The sequence below is a fragment of the Chlamydotis macqueenii genome, chromosome 7 (assembly GCF_036417535.1).
Source record: "Chlamydotis macqueenii isolate bChlMac1 chromosome 7, bChlMac1.mat, whole genome shotgun sequence".
Classification (NCBI taxonomy): Eukaryota; Metazoa; Chordata; class Aves; order Otidiformes; family Otididae; genus Chlamydotis; species Chlamydotis macqueenii.
The window spans coordinates 35,695,700-35,710,293 of record NC_141562.1 but is presented as its reverse complement, the minus strand read 5'-3'; the positions used below and the strand labels follow the sequence as shown (position 1 = coordinate 35,710,293).

The 14,594-nt window shown below is 43.2% G+C and overlaps 1 protein-coding gene across 1 annotated transcript; it reads right to left on the bottom strand.

The window, feature by feature from the left end:
* Positions 1 to 2,460: 2,460 nt before the first annotated feature.
* GPR26 (G protein-coupled receptor 26) lies at positions 2,461 to 14,166 on the bottom strand. Its single transcript, XM_086752531.1, has 3 exons — positions 13,499 to 14,166; positions 7,876 to 7,989; positions 2,461 to 2,692 (listed from the first exon to the last, which is right to left on the bottom strand). The coding sequence occupies exons 1-3, from the start codon at positions 14,164 to 14,166 to the stop codon at positions 2,461 to 2,463; spliced, it is 1,014 nt and encodes a 337-aa protein (XP_086608657.1).
* Between the last annotated feature and the right edge of the window lie 428 nt (positions 14,167 to 14,594).

Sequence of the window (14,594 nt, the reverse complement as noted above, 5' to 3'; positions counted from 1 at the left end):
CATCAAAATGACTTGAATTTCTTCAAAAATAAATATTGAACTGGGTGTTTTCATCTATTGCACCTGAGAAAATTATGTTACACCTAAGAAGTGAAATGATTAAGATGAGGTAGACTATTTAATCTGGCTAAGGAATGATTTTGAATGCAGTGTTGTAAAAACTTGCTTAAATTCTGTTGCTGTATTTGTGAGTATATTTTACTGGAGTTATGCTATCGCCAGAAACTTCAGCAGTGGGCGTGTTTTGCAAGGTATGAAGGAAATTGTAGTTGCCATAATGTTTGTTGTATCAAAGACAGATATTCATGGTAGAGCTTGCAAAACGGAGCAGGTTAATGTTGGCAAAACAACTTATATTTATATTTATTGTAGGTGATAGGGAATATACTAATTTAGCTCATTAAGCTTTGCTATCAGGGATTCTGCCCTTTGCTTGAGGGACACAGGAGGGGGTAACTAAAAAGTAATTCCACAGTTTTAGTACCCAAGGCCTTATTTTCTCAATATCATCCCACTTCTGTATTGACAGTCAGAATATGGGCAAGGATAGGTGTAAACACAGCCATCTATGTCAGCTGTTATTTAAGTTGCCATTGCTTGTACGAAGCCTAATTAACCAAGATTATTCAAAATCTGGGCATGTATTTGCCATTTACCCTCCCAAAAGAAATGTATACTTATGGCCACTGGGCAGAAGCTTTCTTCATCTACATAGAAAAAAAATTAATTTAATTTCTGATGTTAACTTGTTGTTGTCTTGTGGGCTTTAAGTCCCTCGCTGGAGAAAAATGTGTGCAGAATTAAGGTCAGAATTGGTAGTAAGTCTTTTGCCAATCAAACTATAAATGTGAAGCATTTGAAACCAATAGTTCAGAAATAATTTTAAGAGTTTATGAGGACGACACGCTCTGCAAGTTGTTTTAGAAACTGATTATTCCTAAAAATCATAGCAACAGAAATGACAACTGACTGAGTATTGCTCTTTATATTCTACATCATAATTAATAAGAAAACACCTGAAAAACTGTCTCATTTCGTAGTGTTTTCACTGAATTGAGAGAGAAGTCACTGGCAATTACCAAGGAAAGTAATTCTTCATGAGTCACTGGAGGACGGCTTCAGCATCACGTGTCTACACGGCAGTTATGAAGCCATCTACCAGCTGTAGTTGTACTTGCAGTGAAGTAAATAATGTTCACAAAAGTTAAGATATTGTGGTGGTGTCTGAGGAAACGTGATGTGGTTTGTCCTGGTTTTTACAATTTTACTGGCATTTAGGCCTATGTTAGCTGCAGGCTGAACTGAATGCATGGTAAATGTTAACGACTTTACTACACAGAGCTACAATCTAGTGCTATAAAGATCTATACTGAAACCTCCTGAGATTTGCACTTTCAGATCTGGATTCAGATTATCGGCTGCACTTTCATGGTGGGCAGGGGGTCTATAATTTTTGCTCCATTTGCTTTGGAAATGGTGCTTTTAAACTCCGTTTTGGGCTCATTTTTCCTTTAAATAACATATCTGTAGGGGAAAAAAAAAAGCATGATTAATAACACTTCAGGAAAAGGGGAGGTTTTTTTCTTTTTTTCTTTGTGTGTTTTTTTTTTTTTCCCTCCCTGGGCACAGAGCCCAGTTCTGCAGCTTTGGGCAAAATCCATCTCTTTATAGCTCAGATACACTGGAAGGTAGGCGGGGGACATCCTGACCTTTCCATCCTGTCTACCGTTTTTACTTTTCTGAAATTCAATGGGGAGAAAACTAATGGGATTCTGTGGAAGTTACTTAGAAAACTTAGGGAAGATATGGCTGAACCCAGCCTTTAGCGTACTTCAAAAGTTATTTTGCTCTTCATTCAGTTCTACAGAACTGTTCAAAAAATGCATATCAGAAGAGGTTGAAAGCTACATTGGGCACCGTATGAGTACCTAAGGAAAGATTTTTATATTAAGCTCTTCTGTTAGGAGTTTTTCTACATGGAACCTACTCAAGCAAGTAGGTTGGGGTGGCTTTTGTAAAACCAGGCTGGCAGCTCCATCAGAAGAAGCGTTACCTACAGCCAGTGAAAAATACAGCATAAATATCCCTGTGCAGCTTTTTAGAATAATCTTATGATGGCGCCACTTCGCTCCCATTATTTTACGAGTCCTTCTACGGAGGACTAGCTTTTTACCCTCTATGTATGTGTAACTGCTGATGGAGATCACTGGGAGATTTGTATTTGTGAAGCCTGCAGGACCACAGATCAATGGCACTCTTTCAGCTGGAGGCAGGAGGTACGCAGCAGCCTGGCTCCCCGAGGTGTGACATGGGCTACTGGAGGGACACAGGATGGGCTTCCACCTGTCCGTGACTGCTTTCCAAAACCTTTACAGCTGAGGATAGCTACTAGGGATAGGCCAGGTACTTTTGTGTCCCACATATTGTTGTATGTGTCTTGTAGATCCCATACCAAGCTCCTCAATCGTTCACCTGCAATATATTCCGATTGTGCGATTCGCTTGTGAGGGCAGAAGAATTGATGGAACTTCTTTTGAGGATCTTGTTTATGATGTCTTTCCACGTCTTCTTGTACTGATGCCGTAGCAAAGAGTACACAAAAGGGTCTGAAACAACTTTGCTGTAAGCTAAGCACTTGGAAATTATTCCCCAGTGGGAATCGATGTGGACCACAGAGGATAATTCAACAAGTCTGTGGAAAGAGGAAGATTGAAAGAGTGAATATTCATTTAAAAAATGTGGAGCAACAGCACAACTGTAAGCCAATGACCCCCTACCCAAACTCGAATTTATTCCTGAAAGAAAACAAAGGCATTCTCTTGAAAATGTAAACATAGTGCTCCTCTTACGCATTTCTGAGACTGTGAATGTAAACTTGAGGTCTATTTCCCAAGGATGGGACTATACAACTCCTATCAGACTGTCTTGACCTCCAAACTTCAAGGCATCCTTGACTCCACACATTTAAGTTTAGCTGTACATTTACTGAGGCTGGAAGTGGACCTTGGATGAGTTGCCTCCTAAAAAGCTCTCTTGATCATTTGCCACAATAAGTGTTGAAGAATTTAGTGCAAAATGGAACAGCTCCAGCAGGATATAAGGCAGTATTCAAAAGAGCTTATTTATTTGTTACTGGAATACGCCTTTTGGAGACCAAAAACTGAGTCCAAATCTCTGATGTAGAGCTGGGTTTTGAACGCATCTGGCTTTCTCAGGCCATCAAAACACTTGATAAATGAGCACCTCTCTAGAGTACTGTAACCTAGTCCTATTTTTTTTCTGTCTGGTGAACACTCTGTTTGGGATCATAAATATTCTGAGGCAAGCAGGTCAACATCTCACAGAAAGTTTACTGCTTATGAAAAATATCATGCAGTATTTCTTCATAAAAATAATTTCCTACATCACCTGTCCTCAACCACTGCACTTTGTCTCTGTGCCAAACCTTATCCATATGGATGATGTATGTTACTTTCTCTGATTACACTAGTGTTTTCAGTCCTAGTAAGATCTCTTGTCAGAAAGTAAAGTTTCTTATTTGATATTTCACTTTATTTTTGTGTGTGTGTGCATTTAGTGCTTTTGTTATCTGCGTTTTTCTAGTAGTGTGCGTCATAAGAGCATGCTTCTGGCAGCTGAAGTTCATCTCAGACCTAATATAAGTCTAAAGAGAATGAAAGCTCAGGTTGGACAGGGCTCTGAGCAACCTGATCTGGTTGGAGATGTCCCTGCTCCTTGCAGGGGGGTTGGACTGGATGGCCTTAAAACATCCCTTCCAACCCAAGTTGTTCTGTGGTTCCATGAAAGGAGTGCAATCTCCCTAGGTATGTTACCTGTTGACTTTCGAACTTATTGTCACCATTGAATCCATCATGACACAAAGAAATAGTATAAAAAATTATTTCTGCATAATGCAATATAATTTTCTAAGTACTGATGCAAAACCATACTTTGAGCACTAACGTTTGAAATCGGGACACAAAGTGCTTGGTCTCACGGGAGTCATATTGCCCTGCCATTAGCTACCTAAAAATCCTACATCTAATCTGAACTCATTATTCTGGGTCCCCTCTGGAGCACCTGAGAAACCACCTCGCTGGTGCTATCAGCTTTCTTAGCCAGTCCAGCTCCTGGAGAGAGAGTTTGATGCCTTTAAACATTTTGTCTGGGTCATAGGAGAAGCACACAAGGAAGGAAAATTCATAATTGAGATATGGCATAATATATCTTGAATTTAAAAACTGGTCAGTTTTAAGGCCAAACATATAAATTTGCAACAAATTTAGCAAAGCAAAACTTTTAACTCATTAGGGGAGGAAGGGAGAGAGGGAAGAGCTTTATAGCCTCCTCACACTAGCACAGGTAGTTCACTTGTACCGAGACAGAATATTTGTGACAGTGAAATGTTAATAGTTTTCTTTCCCCATGCCTTTGAGCAACACTGAAGGGCAGTTCAGTTCAATATGTCTGCACAGCTGTTGAGAAACTATGGATTTTTCTAGAGAAGGAACTAGCAAGTGCTCCTACAGAACTCCACTATGCAATGGCAAATATGATCTCTGCCGGAACTGTCTTCTGCAGCAGGTGGTCTTAAATCTGCCTGAGAACTTAGCTGAGTTATGGAGAAAGTTCAGAATAGAGCAGAGTCTTCAACAAGCTAAAACATCTTCTTTTTCCAGAGTGAAACACCACTGGCACTGCATTTTGGAGCTGGTAGATTATTAAATTAGCATCACAGAATCACAGGATGGTTTGGGTTGGAAGGGACCTTCAAAGCCCACCCAGTCCAACCCCCCTGCAAGGAGCAGGGACATCTCCAACCAGATCAGGTTGCTCAGAGCCCCAGCCAACCTGGCCTTGAATGTTTCCAGGGATGGGGCATCCACCACCTCTCTGGGCAACCTGGGCCAGCGTTCCACCATTTATATGCACAGACAGGCAAGAACATAACTTGCAGAGGAATTCTGAACTTGCTTGTCTACCCGAGCAGGATCTGCATGCAGAGGGCAGGCAGCCAGTTTAAAAACACAGTTTGTTTATCCCTTGTCCCTCAGAGATTATGCAAGAGAACTGTAATCTTCTTCTGCCTGTTCCACCATCCTCCTCTGTAACCTGAGGGCTTGGGGCTATGAAGGTCTTCTGATATTACTTCAAGATTTTTAATTTGAGGTGAATTTCCTCACACATTGAAAGAACTTATTATCTTACATGAGCAAAGTTCTGTATTTCAGTATGAAATGCCTGCAGTTAGGAATTAATACTAGAGATTGGTGTGACTTATTCTAATTTTTCTTATGAAAAACCTCCTTGCAGAAAATAGGTTTTGAACAATGTTATTTAACCGCATAATGATAAATATAGCAAAAGAAGAGATATGTACTCATAGAATTTTTACAAATCAAGAAACAAGCTATGCCTAGTAATATATAACATGGGGTAATAAATCTTTCATACTGGTACAGTGGAAATCATGAATCAAGAAGAATCAGATTCTACCGATATACTACTTAAGGTCAGCCACTGAACTAATTAGGAGGGTATTTTCTTGATAAAAGAGGTACCTAGTCTGATTTTTTACCTTAATGTAGTCTGAAAAACTCTGGTTTACCCAGAGAAGAACTTTCTGGCTGGGGTCATAAGCACAACTCCTTCACAGGTTCATGGAATTGCTAAAGACAACAATTTATTTTTATTGTGCAAGCAGAAGGATGTTGTTATAATAAAGTCCTGTGATTTGCATACAGTCCTCAATTCATTACATACTTAAAAGCATGTTTAATTTAAACATATTGCTAATTAGAGTTGGCTGTTCAAACGAGAGACTGAGCAAAGACCCTTCATCGGCTGTCTTCTCTTCACTGCCTTGAAAAGTGATTGACTGCCTCTCTCTTGTGACTGCAAAGCACTGGGCAGAGTCCAGAAAATAATACTTGGTTACATAATTAATCTCAAAAGCTTCCCAATCCCTTGATTTCAACACCCTTGGCTGTATGTGTGAGGCATGGGGAAACACAGTAATGCCCGTCCTCGAGTACCCAACCACATGGCATAGTGTCCGGTGAGGTCTCAAGGAGGATTCAAGTTGCTGAGGAGGGAATTCCCTGTAGCCTGTTGTGCAGCAATTCCCCTAGACGTGTCAGAATTGAAAAGGCCAGGAAAATGACAGCCTTTACCCCACCTGACATGTCCAGCCCTTCATGTATTCAAGACCCTAGGCCTTGACTCTTCTCATAGTTGCTATCTGTGGCAAAGCTGTTGGTCCTCAACAGGCTGAAGACTTGGGGGAACACATAAGTGACTCTTGAATGGACTAAAGGGAGGAGGGTCAGAATTTTTCTAACCCTTCCTTTGTCTCTTCGGGCTATGGGGATGCAAAAGTTAAGAAAAGGTGGGGAGGTGGTGCCTGAATGCTGGGCTGAGATGCCTGTGGAGGAGCACAAAAATATTTCTGACAGTCCTGGTTAGAGCAGTTGGCATCACTTGGGACAGAGCCGCGAGCTGTTCTGTGACTGCGACAATTTTCATTAAGTTCAGAGATCCAACTTGAACATTTGTGATGAGACAAATAGTCTAATATCTCATAGCCTGAGAAATAAGGGTAAATGTTCATAATTATAAAGCCTTTCACGCCCTCATAGAGTGTGTGGCACGGAGTGTCTTCTTGTGACTACTCAGTGAAAGTGAAGGTAAATCTAGTAACACCGTTACAAATGTATTTGCAATATTGTTTTACAGTAAACAGCATGAATCAATTAGCTATCACTCTCATTAACACAAAATCAACGTGACATGCACGTTTCCATTTTTACCAAGAGACTACAAGACCTTCTTGTGAATTGTTTTGTTAGGAATAGAAATCCAGGATATTACACCGAATTGGAAAAACCTGGAGTTCACTACATGCCCGTACTGAGTCTTAATTCAGCTTTTTCAACTTTTTTTTTTTTTTATGATGGATCTGAGTTTGACTGAAGTTAGCCCCAATAATTGCTATTTGATAATACTGGAGTAGAGGAGACTTTAAAAATAGGGGTTTTTTTTCCCTGTTCGGCATAGCAGTATTTCAGTTTTTCCAGAGTCTTTTAATAAGGAATGTAAGTTGTAAATTTCCTTCAACAACTAGATAACGGTTTTCTGGATATACTCACTTTCCAATACTTTATGTTTCATAGGAGTAATTTTGTGTTTCCCACAGGACCCATTTCCAAAGATAAGCTAGTAGATAGATAAGGACATCTGACCATAAATCACAAGAATTTTTTTATAGCTATGAGCCAGAACAGCTTTGATATTTGAAGTTTATGACTAATAAACTCTATCCAGTCAGACAAAACTATCTTTTAAGTCTGTGGACTATGTTCTCACCTCAGTTGGATCTTGTTGACCAGATTTTTACAGTCTGACCTATTCAGACAAGTGGCTTCCCCTGCAGATCACCCTCTGAACCAGGGAGGCAATCTGAGAAGTAGGTGACTACTTGACGTGGATAAGTGTGCTAAATCCTGTGTACTGACTTCTGAAATCATTCTCATGCAACCAACATCTCGACTGGGCTGACTGAAAAGAGTTTGGGCCACAGACTGCATCAGGATTGTATCAGATATAGTTTTGTCAGCTCAGTAAATGCAATCTCTGTCAAAGGAGTGGTAACGGAGCACAAAATTTTCACAGGAAACTTGAATAATTTTCTGGTTCAGAGTTTTGGCCCTACGTCTCAGAGTTAAGAGTGCATCTCTCTTTGGGACATGGTTCAGTAGGCATGGTGGTGTTGGGTGGATGGTTGGACTTGATGATCTTAGAGGTCTTTTCCAACCATAATGCTTCTATGATGCTATGATCTCAGTAGTCTTTTCCAGTAAGTAGGTTCGCACTTACCTTGTAATTACATAAGGTGCAAAACAAAGTACAAAAGTACCAATAAAGGTACTTATTTTCTTTGTTGCTCGCTGCCTCCGTCTCTTTTGTTCTTCCAGACAACGCTCTCTTACACTGTGTGACATTCAAGACAAACAAGAACATGAAAATCAGAATATCGGGTAGTGGATTTTAATGGCTTTACTTACGGAATGATGGAAATCAATCATTCCAGTCACTGTTGTACTCACATAAGCCAATACCAAGTGCACTGAATTTACATGGGACAATACCAAGTATTAATGCACTGTATTATCATGCTACCCTCCAAAAACAATTAGTGAGAAATACATTATTATATATTTATATGCACACACACCCATTATATCGATTTATATACAGTCAAATTGGGGGAATTCAGCCTTTAACTCAGTTGCAGCTCCTTTTTGAATTCCTGTAAGCTGTATTTGCAGGCCAGAGTTTGCGTCAGGATATTCAGAGATTTGGAAAATATCCAGAGTGGGGCAGGCAGCATGATACTTCCCTGGAAACAGCAATTCCAACACCACTACCTTAGATAGGAGAAACATCCCAGCAAGATAAGCAATAAAACACAATGAAATCGTAACGGGAAAAAACACGCTGTGAACATTCAGCCCAACATCACAGTGATCACTGTATCCCATAGCTGTGAATCACTTGGCTATAAATCTTTTGAGAGCCTGTGCAGCTCTGCACGGCTGCCGTGCTGAGTGCTCCACAAAGCCATGATTTGTATAATAAATCCACAGTGCTGTGATATTCTGACTCCTCACTTCAAAACAGCCTTGTTCCCAACTAAACAGATACACATTAGTTACAGCCTGGTTTTGGTTTGGTTTTTTTTTCCTACCTGTGTCTCTTAAGGACAAGAGCTTCTCCTTTGAGTTTCCCAGTGCTGGTCTCACCAGGTCACCAGAGAGCTGCTAAGACCCTTGGTGTGCCAGCAAGGTGATGGGGCTGAGACCATGCTTTCACTTCAGGAAATCCCCTTTGAAACCAGCACGTTCGCTTGCCAGAAGAGTGATAACGTCAAAACCCACCCTACTTGCTCAGGTAACTCCCATGCTGGCTGTGCATTTTGAGGGAAGTAGATGAGTTACTGTCTTCTCCAGGCAGGTAGGTTGTATCTCCCAGAGCCCCAAGGCCATCTGTACCTGAACTCATCCCTTTGGGAGACTGCAGAGCTAAAATCCCTCTCTACATACACAGCGGCACTGCTACACGTTGACTTATTGCACAGGTCGCATGGCAAAGCAATCTCATGCCTTGGGGAAACTGAACGGTCCGGGCCATGTGCCTCATTTTGTAACTGCAGGGTCTCTCTGTTTTTATTGTAAATTTGTAATTAGCGACTCACTGTCAGGTTCTACACATGTTAATAGCTGTGAGGTTTATGGCCATACCCTTACGTTGTTTGCTGTATCTGCAAATTTTTGATCATCATCTAAACACATCATGTCCTGAGGATCTCAGTGTGCTTTGATTATCTCTGTGGCAGTGAGTTCTTATGTTACCTTTTAGTTGCATTAAAGAAAATGTGTTTCCTTTGCTCCCTTTTATAGATGGTCTTACATTGTCAGTCCCCAGAGCAGCTACCATGATGGCAAAATGAACAAAATACTGGAGGAAAAGGTTTTTCTGCTTGAAATAACAAATAATCTCGCTCTTAAAAAATATGCCTAAGTAGAATGAAAACACATCTAAAAGTGTTACATGTTCTATGTCTGAGTTATTTGCAACGAGAAATGACAGCTGAGAAGCGAAAAAAAAATCCACCTTTTCAAGGGAACCTATGTGGTTTCAGTTCAGCAAGAACTGGAGAACTTGGAGTATTTTTAGGCGCACAGAGATGAACTTAGAGGTTCGCCACCCTCGCTTAAGACCTGTGTTACTAAATTCACAATATCCCAGGCACACAGTGATACAGGAAAGGAAATCTCCAAAGTAGGTTCAATTAGGGTGTTGTTAGGGTGCAGAGGGTGGTATTTTTTGTCTCCAACAGTTTCCTGGGTTATATATTTTCCCTACTGGCACATACAAAGCTGTCTTTGACTCCCAGAGCTCACACATGACTTGGGAAGTCCTGATGGACTTCAAGCAATTTCTTTTGTTCGGCCTTTCCAGATGTAGTTAATAAATACCACATCACAGAGGAAGGTATTTTATCTCCTTCCTTCAAATAGATAATGTACACAGACGGGTATTTTGCTTTTGCACACTTTCATGCACTAAGATAAGAATACATATGCAGGTTCCAGTAGTGACACTAGTAATGGAACTGGATTATTCACTAAGCTTTCATTTAAAGATTTTAATATCCCGGAAAATCTGAGAAACATCCTTTTGAATGTTTGGTATTTTAAACAAAGTTTATGAGGTACTAGACCTTAAGATCTACAAAGCTGGATACACAAAAAAGAGCGTAGATAATTTGGGTAAAGAAATACACGGGTTAATCACTTAAGTGGAGTCTCGCCCAAACCTCTCACAATACCAAAGATATCTTGGTCTTACGAAAAGAGTCGAGGAAAAGCAGTATGCAGTAAAAATGCCTGCGCTAACTTGAAAGGACATGTGCCGCAAACATTCACACAATTTTGTGTGGTATTTAGAGGTTTCCTTTGTGCTTGTCTTAAATGATCTTCAGAAGATCACTCGTGTCTTTCCAAGTCACAGGTAATAAAGCCATCCGTCATGACGCCTGTCGCTAGACCCCCCTTGCGGGTGGATTCTGAGTCATAGGAAGCAGAAAATTGTCTGTACACATTTCTCAGCGTTGAAAGTAGACCATGCAAATAGCTGGAAAAGTCAGGGTAGTCTAAGGTGGGACTACAAACTTTGTTCTCTCATGTGCCTTCTCCCAGCATCCCTGTCTATGCTGTTGGGTACTACAGTATACACTGAAATTGCTTGTATATAAATACACATATATATATACACACACACACCCCCCACTTAGATAATTCAAATGATTCCTTCGTTACGTCAGAGCTTTATGAATGTCACTGACGGCTCCAGGAGCCCTGCAGCCTTTGTGTAGCTCTCAGAGCAGGGAAGGCAATCAGCCACCATTTCTGTAGCCTAGAAAAGAAGCTAAAACTCTCCTTTCCTAGAGAGAAACATTAGAATAACCTGATGCAAGAGGTAAATAATGGTTATTCACAGCAAAGTGCCTACGCAACTTTGAAGACAGGAGGTAATATTCCCACAGCCCCATTGAATCCGCCCCTCAGCGAGATGATCACAAAATGCAGGAACATCCTCAAATTAACCTAGACCAGAAAAAATGCAGAGAAGAAGATACCACTGAGATTTTTTTTTCCCTTTTTCTAAGCTTTACTGTGCAGTCCAGGCATACTTTAAGCATGAGGCACAACACTTGCTATTTCAAACACTTCCAGCGGGTCCACGGCACTACCCGGGAGGAACCACTGCAGTGCACGCAGGAACTAAGGCCAGTCAAGGCACAGCTTAGCAACCAGACAGCACGTAGGGCAGAAGGATGTTCTTCCCTCTATGTGACTTGGGGGATAAGGGAAGATTTATACATGTATTTCTCAAGAACACTAACAGGACTCGCCCGAAGTTCTGCTCCGCATTCCTGGGCAAGAGACAGATCAAAAAGCTTAACTGGAGAATTTTGAGCAAATGTTTCTGTTCCTCTAACAGTGCGCTGTCCTGCCCTGATCCTTTCAGATTTATTTGCCTTAGGCTTAGGAATCCCCAAAGCATGACCCTTTTTTGAGGACAGACACATGTGGTCTCAGCCCTGCAGCTCTGCTCCTGGCTGACTGCAAATGGAGGGAGCTGGTGTTCCTCTCCAGCTCGCAGAGCAACGGACAGCAAGGGAAGTCAGGTGGGGTGCCTGGCATGAGATTGCCCTCTTCAGCTGCCCTTGGCTTTCCTCTCTTCCCAGCAGAATTCTTCCCCCATATCAGACACCTCCCTGCACTGCCAGCATCTTTCTGAAAGACATTTCCCTGTTCTTCATTCTCTGACAGAGACAGTCTGAACCGTAAGATCCAGCCTGTCTCTCCCAAGCAGCACACACATCTCTCACCCTACCTAGCCTAACCATTTTCTCCCTTTTTATCCAGGCAAATAGATCAGATTCTTCCTTTTCCAGTCACCTGCTCCAGCCACACTAAGCACTAAGCCAAACTAGTTCCTCTGAGAAAACTGGGCTGATTTCTTTTTCCACACAATGACTGGTGTCCCCAGTTTCCCCTTTCCAGAGCTCACTCATTAACTCTGGCACTCCATCCCAGTCACAGCTGGGTCTGAGCCCCACCTGCCCCAGCTCAGCAGAGCCTCTCAGCCCTGAGCCGGGACATGCTGATCCATCAGTCACCCTGTCCCGCTCCGTCCTGCCTCAGCTGTCCAGGCTCATTTCTCAAATCCTCATCTCCCAGGCAGATCACTCTGCCTTGTCCTCTCACCAGCCTGGTCCCACATCCTTCCAGCTGTGCCTGTTTTATAGAATCAATGAATAATTAGGGTTGGAAGGGACCTTTAAAAGTCATCTAACACAACCTCCCCCTGCACGGAGCAGGGATTTGGTCCTCTCTGCTTCTCGTGGGCAAAGCCACTGCGTACTCACAGCACACGTTGAATTCCTCCTCCCCCGGGCACTGAGTGCCTTCCCCAGCTCCTCGCCGGGATTGCTGCCTGTCCAACCAGGCTTTCTCTCCTTCAGCTTTCGCGATGCTCCTCTTACCAACCCAGGAAAAACTGTTTCTCCCACCCTCCCTCCTCCAGCCAAATCTGCATCCCCTCGAGACCCTGAAATAGCCTATTCATGCAATATTTACAGTTTGTGTATAATCCCTGACATGACCCTTTTGCACAGCATCCCAGCACGCATCCATACCCGTTTGGTACTTGCCTTCAAGCCCGTTATCCTCCGAGCCCCTGGAGACTTTTCTCCTCCTGCGTCTAGGGCTTGCTTAAAGACTCGTTTGAAATGAACTTTATACCTCCCTTGCCTGTCACATTAACATTGCTGCTGAAGTCTCTCTCACTTGGACTTAAGCACAGGCATTCAAGCGCACACATTTTGCAGATGTTATTCCCTTAGAATCCTGCCTCCAGGGAAGATAAAAGTTACAAAGAGCACAGCATCAGGGAAACTGCTGGGCGAAGGAGCGGCACGCAGCGCCCGTCTTCCCCCTCTGACCGGTCCCTTCCAACCGAAGGGACATGTGCAGCCTCAGCCTGCTCCCTCTCAGGGATCCAGCACGGTTTTGGGCTCACAGTGCCAAAAAATGCAAATCGACTGACCACTAAATCCCCCTTCAGAGACAAAGGGCAGTGATCGGATCGCTGTTTCAAAGGGAAGTGCATGCTCAGCCAAAACTGCCCGTTTCTTCTCCCTCCCTCCCCAAACAAGCCCTTAAGAATAAGATAAAGGAGATGCCTCTAAATCTGGAAAAATAAACACAAGTAACAAGAAACATGCAGAATAGAAACTGGTAGGAAGGATGCTTTTCTCCCCCTCCCCATCCCCTGCCGTGATACAGACCAGGCTATATTTAACATAACACTGAGCCCCATCCTCCTTCCTCTGCAGTGAACGGTCTCGCTGAACAGACAGGCACCTTACCTGGGATGGATGTCCACAAGCAGCACGAGGGTCTGCATAGTGATCACGTCAATCCGCTTACAGTGAAACCGTGCCACCTTCAGCACTTTCAGGTATGTGAAACACAGGACTACAAGGGAGAGGAGGAAGCTGAGGGTGTGAAAGACCCCCGTGAAAATCACAAACTGTGTCCTATCCTCTGTTCTCTTGTTGTACAGGGTGCAGGAGGCATAGAGGTGATGGAAACCCACCCAGGAGAGAGAAGCTGCCACTATCGGGAACGACACCGAGTGCAACCACGTGTAGCTCAGTATGAGAGCAGCATCTCTGTACCTCATTTTGGAGTGATAACTTAGAGGGAAGACCACAGCAATCCACCTGTCAATGCTCAAAGCTGCCATGCTCAACATGGAGTTCGTGGTGAGGAAAGTCTCCAGAAAGCCCACAATGTGGCAGATCTGATCTCCTCCTGGTTGACTCTTGTAAATGATCCCAGCCAAGGTCAGGGGCATGTTCGAAACAGTCATCAACAGGTTGCAGAAGGTGAGGTTGAGGATGAACAATCCCGGGACCTGCTTGCGGATGTCGGCGCTGTACAGGAAGCACAGCAGCACCAGCACATTGGCTAGCAGGGCCACGAGCATCAGCACCACCACCACGAAAGCCAGGATCACCTCCCAGATGCTCATGGTGCGTCCAGTCACAGGAGGGACATCTCCGAAACTGCGCCGCGCCGGCACCCGGGGATCATGGTGCGAGGCTCGCTCGCCTCGCCCTCCTCCCCAGCCTGCTCGCACTCTTGCATGCCCTCCGTATTTTTAGAAGAGCTGCAGGTTTTTTTTTTTCTCCAACCTCCCCCTCCTCGCTGCTCCTTTCCACGTCAACGCTTTCTGAGAGGCGTACAAAAGCGCTGGGAATGCCCATCAAACTGCGAGGAGGGCTTAAAAAATATCAGCAGGACTGAACCACTGTCTCCATGCAGTCCATTCGAAGGAGAGCAGGTCACACCGAGAAACTGCTCTGCTGAGATCCCTCATTATCAGCCCCAAGCTTGCAAGTGATTCCGCGACTGGATTGTGCTCCCTTTCTCTCTCGCTTTCTGTCTCTCGCTCTCGCT

Bases quoted from the DNA above. Each gene is read 5' to 3' on its own strand.
- GPR26 (XM_086752531.1), bottom strand. From the start codon at position 14,166: ATGAGCATCTGGGAGGTGATCCTGGCTTTCGTGGTGGTGGTGCTGATG. The intron at 7,990-13,498 runs GTAAGGTGCCTG...AATGTCACACAG, and splicing joins CTTGTGGACATCCATCCCAG to TGTAAGAGAGCGTTGTCTGG. The intron at 2,693-7,875 runs GTAAGTGCGAAC...CTCTTTCCACAG, and splicing joins GCACCTTATGTAATTACAAG to ACTTGTTGAATTATCCTCTG.